This window comes from Semicossyphus pulcher, unplaced genomic scaffold, assembly GCF_022749685.1.
Source record: "Semicossyphus pulcher isolate SPU_LCO1_2020_fin unplaced genomic scaffold, fSemPul1.0.p SCAF_19, whole genome shotgun sequence".
In the NCBI taxonomy this organism is placed as follows: domain Eukaryota; kingdom Metazoa; phylum Chordata; class Actinopteri; order Labriformes; family Labridae; genus Semicossyphus; species Semicossyphus pulcher.
The window spans coordinates 17,671,213-17,683,675 of NW_027211692.1; the positions used below are offsets into that span (position 1 = coordinate 17,671,213).

The 12,463-nt window shown below is 41.0% G+C and overlaps 1 protein-coding gene across 2 annotated transcripts in view; it reads right to left on the reverse strand.

The window, feature by feature from the left end:
• Nucleotides 1-12,463, reverse strand: part of gria4a (glutamate receptor, ionotropic, AMPA 4a) — a 125,790-nt gene that overhangs the window by 49,709 nt on the left and 63,618 nt on the right. For both annotated transcript variants that reach the window (XM_069669153.1, XM_069669152.1), the window contains exons 8-10: nt 10,241-10,408; nt 8,386-8,490; nt 7,380-7,490 (exon numbers count right to left, since the gene is read on the reverse strand). In XM_069669153.1, the coding sequence (XP_069525254.1) occupies nt 7,380-7,490; nt 8,386-8,490; nt 10,241-10,408 (384 nt within the window). The remainder of the gene's footprint in view (nt 1-7,379; nt 7,491-8,385; nt 8,491-10,240; nt 10,409-12,463) is intronic.

Sequence of the window (12,463 nt, forward strand, 5' to 3'; positions counted from 1 at the left end):
GCAATGTTTACTGTAATATAAAAATCACTTGATTTGAAAACAAAGACAAAGATGACAGAATGTTTCTATAAAAATGTAAGTAAAGTAGAGTTGACAATGACAAAGAGGGAATATTTCTCAGGATATTGTTCAACAAGATGAATAAACAGTTGTGATAATGTAAAACTGATAGACATTGTTATATTTGTTATAAAGTAATACAAAAAAAATTCCGGTATCTTACGACGCTTTCCTGTCTGTCTACCCCGATCACTGTCCACAAGGACACGCTTTTTCTTTACTCATTCTACATGAACACTGTCATTCACCACATTCAGACAGATGCCATTTTCCTTGGACTTCATGCATCATGGAAAGCTCAAATGATTTTTATACTGCTGTAGTGCCAAATTCCAGGATTGCAAATCACACAAACTGGAATCTAACAAATTTTTAGCACTTCAATTGATCAGCAACTCCCGAGGGACATTGGGCCACAAGTTAAAACACTATAAAGATAACTCATAACCAATCTAAGTCACAACAGAATCAAACCAACTTCTAGCTAACTATACTGTTAGCTAGCTTACATGACTGTTAGCTATTTAACACTATTAGCAAGGAATTAAAGCCTTTCTTTTCTGTTACTTTTAGGCAGTAACATAAGCGAGAAGCAGCTAGCTAGTTAAATTCTCAAGCTAGCTGTTGACTAAAGGTAACTAGCGGGTTATCATATTTTGTGACACGTCTGTTAGCTAGGAATTATAGCTTTTCTGTACACTTTTAGGGCTCAATCAGACAGAGCGTGTTTTGCAGGCTGTAAAACGTGAGGCGCACCGCACTGCCTTTTTTGGTGAAGCCTAGAGTTAAAGAAAGAGCAGCTCGCTGCGCCTTTTTTTCTACTGTTGTTAAGGCAACCACCGAGTCATAGCTGCCCTTAAATAGCAACATTGGATAGAATTAGCTAGCTGGATTGAGTGCTTATGTTAGCTGTTGTCTAGAGGTAGCTAGCAGCTTATCATATGTTGTGACATGACTGTTAGCTATAAGAATTAAAGCCTTTTTATGCAGCACAATCAGGTAGCAATATTAGCTAGAAAGTGATTGAATGCTTATGTTAGCTGTTGTTTAAAGGTACTAACGGGCTACATCTTTTCTTTCCTCCACCAAATGTAACTCCAAACTTTCCAACTCGTTGTCTTTTCAGATGCGAATACATTATGAAACACTCCTTTGAAAAATAAAAGCAAGCCATTTTACTTCACCTTTCATCTCAAGAGGAATACTTAACTTAATTAAGTGTTAACAAGAAATATGCTTCCACTTTCCTCCTTCATCATATTACCCTCGAGTTTATCATGTTAGAAGGTCAAGTGTTTGAAATCAGAGGGGGCTACTTTGTCGAGTTAATTTTACATTATGTAAGCAACGACACATAAACAGACACATACCAGTGGGAGCTCTGCCAACAGTGGGACTGTTTTACTTTAAATCCTCCTTAAGGTTTGTTATCAGTTTGCCGCAGACGCCATTGTCTCAGTGTGAAGGTAGTGTGCCAGTGCTGTGTGTGAGTGCGTTTGTGTGTAAGTGCATGCGTTTACTGCTGGGAAGAAAGCATCATGCTAGGATGTCGGATGTGGCCTCATGAATAAGGTCATGGCAAGACAAGGGAGGTGAAAAGAGGGGGGAAATGGGATCAAAGATCAGGAAAAGAAAGGGAGAGAATGGTAAAGTGAAATGCCGATGGAGAGAGGGATAGGGGCGTGTTGGCTGCATGAAACTACAGAAGAAAGATGAAGGCGCAGATCAGAATACAAACAGAGATAGCTCGAGGGAGAAAAGAAGATAGATAGGAGAGGAAAAATGGAAAGTGTGAAGGAGGGATACAAAGAAAGAGGGAGTATGACAAAGTGAAAAATGAGGAGGAAAAGGGGCAGAAATTGGATGAAAAGACAGACATAAAGAGGGAAAATGGATGAGGGGAAAGAGGGAGAACAGCTTTGTAGAAGCAAATGGTCTGGGCTGATAAGACATGAAACAGTTCACACTGGAGCCAAAAAGGCGCACAGGACCTGCTATGTTAGCCAGTCAGCCAGGCAGTGTAAAAGACTGGACGCTCACCTCACTTACCAGTCATTCATTCGGGCTGCCAATCAATCAGTTCAGCATTTTAAAAAGCCAGACTGCCACAAAAAGAGTCAGCCAACCATCCAGACGTTTAATCAGCCCAGGAGATGTCCAGAGAGTCGAGCCAGGCAGTCGGTTAGTCACAGCCTGTTTCAGCCAGTCAGTAGCTCAATCAGTTCATTCATTAAATAATTACTGCAAATTACAGTACATAATCATCTATCCAGTCACATATTTGGCCAGTGAGTCAGCATGATTATCTTACAGCTATTCAGCCTGAAAGAGAGGAAGGCAGCTCAGCAATCAGTCAACCAGTAAACCAGTTAGAGGCTCACTTAGTCAGCCAGTATACCCAGTCTGCCAGCTGTCAACCTGCCAGTTAAAGAGCACCGTAAGCCAGTCAACCAGGTGATGACCCAACCAGCCGAAAACATGTCTCGCCAATGATTCAACCTGTAAACAGAGTCACCATCCTCTCACTGCAGCAGCCATGATACTCTTTATATTCGTCACTATTTCAGCTGAATTAGTCAAATATTTCTCTAAAGCTGCCTTTTTCAAAAGCTTGCATATTTTATATTCTGTTTATGTAATTTGACCTACTTTATACGACTTTTCATAAATAATGTACCCTCTTAATATCAATATCTTATCTGTAGCTCTGCGTAGGAGTGTCTGGCATCCTAATGAAGACGATAGGAGCATTAACTTTCATTTATTACCACACTGAGGGAGAAAGTTTAACAGTCAGTGGAGTGCACTGTGGTTTCACTGCTCTGTGTTCTGCACCTCAGCGTGCTTTACTTGAATATCTATCATAAAAATTCACTTGAAGCCAAATTATTTGATTGCAAGACAGAATGTTTTAAAAAATGTAACACTGCGTTGAACCCATTTAAAACTACAATTTACTAAAGGAACATTATGTAAGCAGCAGTTAACGAAGGCAAAAGCATAAACAAGAGTCTGTCATATCCTCAGGGGCTGTTAACAAGAACACTAAGTACTTAAAGGCAAATGCAAAAAGGCTTAACAAACAATCTCAATCACTGCGCTTTGCTCATACACACTGTGTTTGTGTAGTTGCTGCTGATGTGAGTGTATACATGTATTTCTTTCATTGCGAGGGCCTACGCCTGCATGGTTTAAGGGTGGCTGCTTAAGGGTGCTGCTAGGTTAACTGAGAGTGTTATATATAAACTGTTAATATCATGACAGTCAGTAAAACAGTAGCCTTCTTTACATTGCAGTTCCGCCACAGCGCTGTAACGACGCTCCGCTGTTATGTCCCGCCTGTACCATTGTAAATTGGACCAAGCAACGCCTGCCTAAAGCCGTCCCCAGTGTGTGTTTTTACGGAGCGTTGCCGGCTCCGCCCTTTACACTGACGCCACTTCACCTCTGTTACTACCTCCAATGTCGGTTTAGAGGTGGAACGACTTCGCCCCACCATAACGCCTCCGTGCGTTTTACATAGAAGACAGGACATAACAGAGGCGTAATAATCCCACCTTCAACTGGCAGTGTAGAAGGGCCGAGTGATAAAGCCAGTAAAAAGTGGCATGTCAAAGTATGGTAACCTTAAGTGGTAATCTGGAAGATTTCTGTTTCGTTCTATTTGGCAGCACCTGATGGCGATAATCGGTAAATGCGGGGGTACACTTCCTAGATAACCAGATGTCTATTGGCTCCCTTTGTTACGGTTGTAACTCTTGATTTTCCTTGCTGACGGTCGCTTTCCTTTTTAGACTGTTTGCCTTCATCTGAGCGTCAAATTTGTTTCTTTTTCTTTCAAGTTTCACTTATTTTTTAAGTTCTATTTGTAGCCATCGATCTTTTCTTTGTTTGTTCAGGCATAGTAGATTACGGTTTACTCCAGAAAAGCAGCCGCTTAGCTCCGCCTAGCCTCTCTGGCAGAGCAACCTCTGCTGGGAGATGGAAAACGAATCATTAACTGGGCGTTGACATTTTTTTTTTTTTTTTTTAGACAGTTTTTAGTGTTTTATGACCAGTAATGTTAAAGTGACACTGTAGACAAGCATTAATATAAGCATTTATAATGTGAAATTTGTGGATCCGTTGTGCTTGAAACAAGGGCCCCAGCTTCTGAATACCTTTCCATTCAGGTGTAGCGCTCTCAGAGGAGCTGAAATGCAGTGGGGGAAAGTTGAGCGAGTAAGCATGACTGAGTAGATTTAAAGAGTGACGGAGCAGAAAGATGAAGAGCGAGTATCGAGAGAGAGTATAGGTGAGGGCTGCACGATGACCTGCCCGTGTATCCCTTCATTCCTACAGTGCTCTTAAAATAACCAAACAGGGACCTTTTGGTGCATTTATATCAGTATTTACATCATGTCCTGTCGTGTGAAGGAGAAAAGTGCTGGCGATTGTAGTGTCCTTAAAGGAGTGAAAAGAATCTGAATTAACAGGCCTGTCGGATGGTCTGGTGATTTTGTGCGGCCAAATGTCAGAATCTGACAGCGGCTGCAGAAATCCCTCGCACAGCTCTTGTCCAATTGTGGATTTGTCATGAGAGGAAGACAGCAGCACGGTGAGCAAGGCGTCCCACTGCCACACAGGCTCAAAACAATCTCCTACTCATCTGTTCGCTCCCTCTTTGTCATTGTTGCTCTGTTAATGCGGGGAAAACAACTTCTATACAAACGGAATCACCTTTTCAAACAAGAGAAGCATAACAAAAAAGAGCACAGTGAGTCTTTGTACAGAGCTTTAGAGACACTTAGGCTGTCTGTCCTCCCCGAGGGTTTGCGACTCAGGTGAGTTTGCGTTTCAGTCTGTTGCCTGCAGACCCGGCATCAGTGTCGCAGCAGAGGCTTCCTCATCATCAGAGGCTGCAAAGAGGAGGAGGTGGCTGAGCTAACGTTAGCCAAGGCCTGCTGAGGTCATCATCCACAAAGAAATATGCAGGTGGGGGAGGCATGGAGGTAAAAAAAAAAAAGAAGGGCGGGGAGGGTGGAAGCACAACAGTGAGAGAGACAGAGAGAGAGAATAGTAGGGTTGGGAAAAGTCAGGCAGACAGACAGATATGGGTGGGGAGAAAAGGGGAGGGAACAAACATGGAAAAGAGGAATGCAAAACTCTGCTTTGCACACTCGTCTCTTTTACAACCACACAAATGAATGTGATTAGAAACGCAAGCCTTACAAAGAACGGTGCATCATATATTCTAAAAAATAATCTTGTATTAACATATGCATAAAACAGGATTTGTCACAGAATAACAACTTGCCCTTTAATATATATCCATTGTAGTCGCTGTGTTTGTATTCACTTGCTTTATGCCCGCCTGTAGGCACCACACAACGCGCTGCACTGGGGTTTAACACATTGCCTGTTGGAGTGTGCACGTCTGGAGGCGGGGCTGTCACTGGGGACATTTAGTCCGGCTGAATTCATTTTTCTGAACTCTTCCTGCAGCATGTGATGTTGTTTTCCCCTCTGCAGACCTGACTGTCTACTTCCATCTATCTGGCCACTAGAGGCACTGTAGACTTTCACAGATGAACATCTAGGAACAGGGGTCCACTCATAGGTATTTGTATGAGCTCTACAGCATGCTGTAAGTACAACTAGAGATATTTTGGTCACACTTAAGACTTTCTGGATGAAGCAACGTTGCTTGAAACAAAATGCTGACTTGCCAAAGCTCAAGCATCTGTGGCTTGTTTTATCTCTGGGCTGAAATTAGTCTTTTGAGTTGCTTTCACTTGCATCATTTCGCATGCCCAATTGAATTAGACTGATTGCATTTACAGGAAGGGGATGGCCACCATAAAAGGGCTGCAGATGGGTGAAGTGAAATCAAATGTAAGCAGAGGATGTGCACAAATCCAACGATTAGCCCTCCTTTATCCGTGTTTGTAGAAGGAAGAGGAATAATTAGAGCGGGCTGCAGGCTGGTGTCTATGTGAAAGCCATTAGAAGAGACTGGACTGAGGTCACCTCTAAATGGTGATCTCAGGTCAGTTTCAGATTCGCCTGCTAATGAAACATTAGTGTAATCTTCCAGCTGGACAAGTGCCACTCCCTCCTGGCTGAGCTCTCTGTGTGCTCACTGCAGCTTGGACAGCTCCAAACTGAAACTCTGCTACACAACACTCCCTGCTGTACTTTACCACCCAGATTTCTGACCCTTAATGCACCTTATTACGTCCTTATTTACGTTTCAAACCATAAATCTATGTGTACAGTCTATCTAAAAATGCGTACAGTAACAGTTCTTTCAAACCTTTTGGGTTGTGACCACTTCGAATGAGGCATTACCTACTTGTAAGCCTTAACAATGTTTGCATACTGTATATGTTCTGTCTACAGTTTATAACTAGGGATGCACGATATTATCATCACGATATCGGTACTTGCAGATTACGGCTTGAATATGACCTGCATCGGCAGATTTTTCATATATGTCAGATATTATTCTGCCGATATTTTCCACCGATAAAATAGCGCTTTAATTATTCCTAAATGCTCGAGGATTCCCTAAAAAAACTTGACGTAATGCCACGACATTAACAGCGGGAGTGTGCGCGTGCACTGCCTGCACCACGGCTCTTCTGTCAACTGTGAAGAAGGTGCAAGATGTCAGTTTTTGGCCACTACAATAAGAGTAGGCATGATATCAATTCCACTACAGGGGAGACTTGATGTTCTCTGCAATTAGGTGGAAAAAAACATGTGCCTAATATATCGGTATAATATACAGATATCGGCAAAAAATCGAATATAACGCATCCCTACTTATAACCAAGGATGAATCCTTCGCCTTCTAATATTTACACTATGTTCTTTACTCTAAGATGTGTCTTGCAGCCCTTGTAGGGTCCTTGAACCCCAAGTTGGGAACCAGTGTACTACATTAGCATATGTCGTGCCTCTTACACATTAGTTATTACTGGATCTAGTTCTTAGTTCTTACCACTTAAGCCACAAAGTTTCACCTCAGTTATCAGTAGTACAGCGTTTTTACAATTTGTCTTTGGTCAATCCCACCCTTGATATTGCTTGGAAAAGAAGGAGGAAATGTAATTTTAAAAAATAATGTCAAAATAATCACCTTATGTACCTAAGACAGGCCTGATTGGTCATTTTTATTCACACAAATTTGCAACTCCAAAAACAAGCCTACACAAGGGTGCAAGGTTTTGGTTGTGGAGCTGAAAAGACTGATTGTCTGTGTTGAAGGACAGAGTCCTTCAAATCTCCAAATTCCCAAACTATGCAGAAGAGAAAGAAATCTGAGGGTACATTACCATGATAGTTGTCACGACTACTGTCCGATTCTCCATCGCTGAGCTGTCATTGGACAGAGCATTTTCAGTCTGGACCAGCACAAGTTTGTCTATGTCGTTCCAGTAGCCGATCTGAGATAAACAGAGTAACAGGAGAAAAAACACATCCAATCAGTCAGTCTTTATAGAGCAGGCAAAATGAAACTTAAAGTGCTTACAATAAAAACAAGCTCGACATGACACAAATAAATAGGTATGAAGAGAAGTAAAACCTGAGTGAGATGAGGTTAAAGGAATAGAAAGTTGGTGAGCAGAATGAGCTCACTGCAGCAGATTTCCCATCGGAACAGTACAAGATATTGAGAGATATTGAGTTTGAGCCAAGAACTTTCAATAAACACACATTGCTGTCCGAGGAACACTTGAGAAGCAGGAACACAGTGTTATTTCTTTATTATAGCCACTACATGTTTCCTTTTTTTCCACTATCGAGAAATTATGAGCACTTCCAACTTGAAACTCTACTTTTTGCTATCGTGAGGAAGGATTATGTTCAAAACTTTCTTTATTTTCATCACTGCAAAGTTTAATGTACCTGCAGGTTGTGTGGGAGATGCTCTCTAATGCACACTTCAGAAAGCTGTTAAAGTGCAAGCCGAGATGGTTGGACTGCAGCTATCTGAAGATATTTTATTACTGCAGTAGGAGAGTTATTAATTAAGAATTAAAGAGATAATTATGCAGTAAATGAATTCATTTTTCAACATTCATCCATCACGAGGGATAAAACAAGAATCCAATGAAAGGAAAGATCCTTGAACAATAACAGTGAGCTCATGTCCTCTCAGTGGTGATTAAAAGTTACTTTGCTGCTGAAGAATGATTTGAATAGATGAAAAATTAATTTTCACACAGCCGGAAAATATATAAACAAAACTGAAGGGAATAAATTGGCTTTGGTGTTCTTTGTTTGTGTGATCTGAAATTAGAAGTGCTTCTTGTGTTTATTTCTAAGACATGAATGTACCTTGCGTGGTCCGTTGCTCTTCAGCTCAAACACGTCCATGGTATAGTTGACCCTCCGACCGTAGTGATCAAACTGAATGTTCCCAGTCAGGCCCTGGATGCGCACCTGGATTTATAGCAACAATGACAGTAAGGACTAGGAAAAATGTCAAAACAAAACACTATTTAAAATTACAAGATTTAAGTCTATCAGATTTCCTTGAATAGACAAGGGCATTTACTAAACTCAACTGCGGAAGATACAAGACGTTTATTTGAAACAGGCGTTTATTTCTAATTTGCTCTGTTTAAACAGAATACTCTTACTTTAAACTTCTTGTATTTTTTCAAAATAAAAGCCCCCTATCCTTCAAGTGGACAGAATCCCTTCACTTCTTAACAAGGCTTTTATTGTGAAACATTTTCAGCAACTTGGTGTAGAAAACTCATCCAGTTTCATAGTTCTTATATGGCACTTAAAGACCCCCTCCAGTGAAAATCATGGGTTGTAAACATCACCATGTGGTGTTCTTCATGTGCTACAAGACATATCAGGGACAACATAAGCATTTATCTCCATGGCTGGGCCTGTCTGCTTTTAAACAGCAGTGTACCAAGGACAGGCTAAACAACACGTTTTCAGATTGGCAGGTTTGAGACGTCACAAACCTAAGGAGCCAATCCCGTTAATGGACGGGGTGACGCTATGCATATCATTATGTGAAACCTATGGCAACCACTTCTGCGATGCATGAGCCAGCTGTAACTATCATCGTAATTTTTGCAACCTCACTACTGACTACTAACGTTAATGTTACTACTACTAATTAGTACATTTTAAGCTTGTTGAAAAGTTTCAACAAGTTGCCTCTAAACGATGGCAGAGATGTGTTTTGTTTTCAGCTGTAATTTACGAATGGAGAAACATGGCACATAGTGGGCGGGAACTACGCAGATTCGTGAATTTATAATGAGGGAGAAGAAGGAGATGCCTTGGGAGGATTTTTAAAAGGTAATTTAACATATTTTACAGAAGAAACATATTTATTATTTCAGGCAGAGCATTTTATATGTCTTAAAACATGACTGCAGCTGGTCTTTAAAATGTTGCTCCTGCCACCTTGTGGCACATGTATGTTACTACAAAATACAGTTTGGCATATAACAAGCAACTGGCAAATAACATGATTACATTGTTGAATGTAGTAAATTAAACGATTGGAATGTATATTCTACTAAGTTGGCAACCAGGAGTAAACCAGGGGTAGTTTTGTGGTTATCATTTTGGCAATTTTCGATACTGAGGAAACACATTATGCAGATTTGGTAAATCAAGAGTGTTGGCGGTTTCAGGGTTTGTAAGCTCCAATAAGTGGAAGTATTGTTTCATTACTATCAAGATGTAGCTTTGTTTTTCATTGGTGATTTAGAGAACACAGAAAAGAAGGCCACGAGAATATGAGGAGAAATTTTACTAAAAGTGTCTGACTAGAATCCCATCCCCAAAATTTAAGATTAGAATAAAGACAAGGTCAGGGTAAGATCTGGAGTAAGATATATAGCACTTATTAAAGTACTTGTTAATTATATGTACCTGAAAATAACATGTAAATCATAAGAATGTGTCCAAAAGTATAAAAAGTCTGTGTGATACAGTAAGGGTGTGGACTCTTTGGGTACTCCATCAAAGTCCCGAGAAGAATTAAAAACACTTAAATGTGGGCACGGATTTCTGGAACATTCTCTCCTTTTCCATGCCAGCTGTTTGACTGACTGTGTTCTTGTGCGAGTCTGTGTTTGCAGCTATTTGTGAACATCTGTCTAAGCGTTTGCCAATCTGTCTGAACTAAACTATACAACATGAAACGTGCGCCAACCTGTTTGAGAGCACGCTCCATATCTATCCCTTGGTTCCAGGGAGCAGCTGGATTGGCCAGGCAGTCACCCGCGTTGCCACGACGACTGATATCAATTTTCTGACGGCGAAGGGTGCGGAACGCCTCGGCCATCACAAGGACGCCATCGTAAGTTAGAGATGAGGTATACTGAAGGAGGAAACACAATCATTTTGACAAGTTTTAAACTTGGTTTGACAGGCAGATAAATACTTCTTTGTTCATGTCACAGTTTGACACAAATGAATCCTGTCATACCATTAATTCTTAAGTAATGTCTTCAATTTAAAATGAGAAAGGTGCATTCAAAAGTTTCCTGTTAAATTCCACAAGACTCTGTTTGAAAGCTGACACTTCCTGGGCTTAACTGTCCAACCTGATTCTGTTTTACCAAATAAAACTGGAATGTATCAACATCAGAGTTGAAATTATAGACTGAAAATCAGCATTCAAAATTTATCTACAATATAAAACTGTATTGGGGTTTTGCCTTTATTCGATAGGACAGCTGAAGAGAGACAGAAAATATGGTGAGGAGAGGGTGGGGGGGTGACATGTACCAAATCATCGGCTGACTGCGAGTCGAACCTGCGATTAGTGCGTCAAGGACTGCAGCCCCTGTATATGGGGGCTGGTTTTCTAATGGAAAATCTCACCCTGCCTCCTTTTTACAGTGAAACATACCCAAAACTGTGCTTCTTTGATGGAGAGAAAGTAAATAAAGGCCGTTTCAGCAGCGTGCTGTTAATCCCCTCGTCGGACACGGACCCAGTGGCAGATGTAACAGGCATTTTGTTACTCATAGAGACATCAGTATTAATTTCAGTCTGTTTCATAAGCAGCTAAAAACTCCTCACAGAAGATTTAAGTAGGTAGATCAAGGGTTTCTGAAAGGATTTTGAAAACAAGACCCAACAAGACCTGTTTCATAAACAGCTAAAAACTCCTTACAAGAGCTTTGAAAAATGGATGACTGAATAGATGCTTCATGTGATGTGAAATATGCTAAAATGTTAGAGCTATACTCTATCTAAATGATTTATTTCTATAATGGGAATCAATAATAAATCAGACAACTGTATTACTGTATTAGACTATTCTAACTTCATACGAACCAGTATGCAAACATGCTGACCTGCAACTCAATCCATCTTCCCCCGCTCTGACTTTTATTTGACTTCCACCGTTAACACCGGTGAACATCAATCAGCACCACTGTCAATGTTTCATCCCTGTAAACATGCCACTTTTAGACAGGCTCGTTGTTTTTAAATACAGTCACTGGACCATTAAAATGACTTTAAAATAATGTAAATCATTTGTAAACCAGTTCGTTAACTCCACTTTGTTTGGCATTTCCCTTGAGGTTCTCAGGGTTGAGTGAAATGGTTTAATTTGGTTGTATTCTGTAACAGGAAGCAGCATTTTAGTGTTGAGTTAGAGTAAATTACCAAACTTTGTGACAGTGAGTTATAAAGAGACAGTGTAAGATATTATCAGCATCTCTTGTCTAAGGAAACTCTTAAAAGTCCTGTCGTTCTTGACAGATTGTTTGACAAATTAATTATAGGTAACACAGCGCAGCGGGGAAACAGCACCGCACACACCGCTGCAACAAACACACCCTGCTCACACACGGACACACACAGCGCCACGCAGACTGAGGCAGTCAAACACACAGCAGGCTGCCTTCACATCACCGCAGAGACAGGCGGAGAGATGAAAATGGGAGGAAAGAGGGAAGTCGGCTGAGAGACTCTCCTCGCCTCTGCAGGTAGTTTTCTCTCTTACTGACACCCCTTGATTTGGATCCCAAAAGGCGCGTTTTGGAAGGCTGCACCACCGTGTCATCCTCCCTTCATCTCTCCCCTTTGAAACTAAAGAAGCCTTTAGGCGTGCGGCTGACAGATGACGACTACTGAATCCAAATCAAGGAGAAAACACCAACAAAAGTGAGCCAAGTAGCGTACAGTTCTCTGTCTCTGTCAGAGGCAGGACACACAGACCTTCGGGACACAAAGAAAGCTTCATTGGCTTTTGGGAATTCTGGAACATGTTTGAAGGATCAGTTCTAATCTCCAGGTACACCTGAAATCCACAAAGCCAAAGGGATTCTCTCTGGAAAGGTGGATTCTTTTTTGTATTAATAATATAAAGCATGGGCCAAGATAGTACATATATCTGCATTTATTCTTCACATCACCT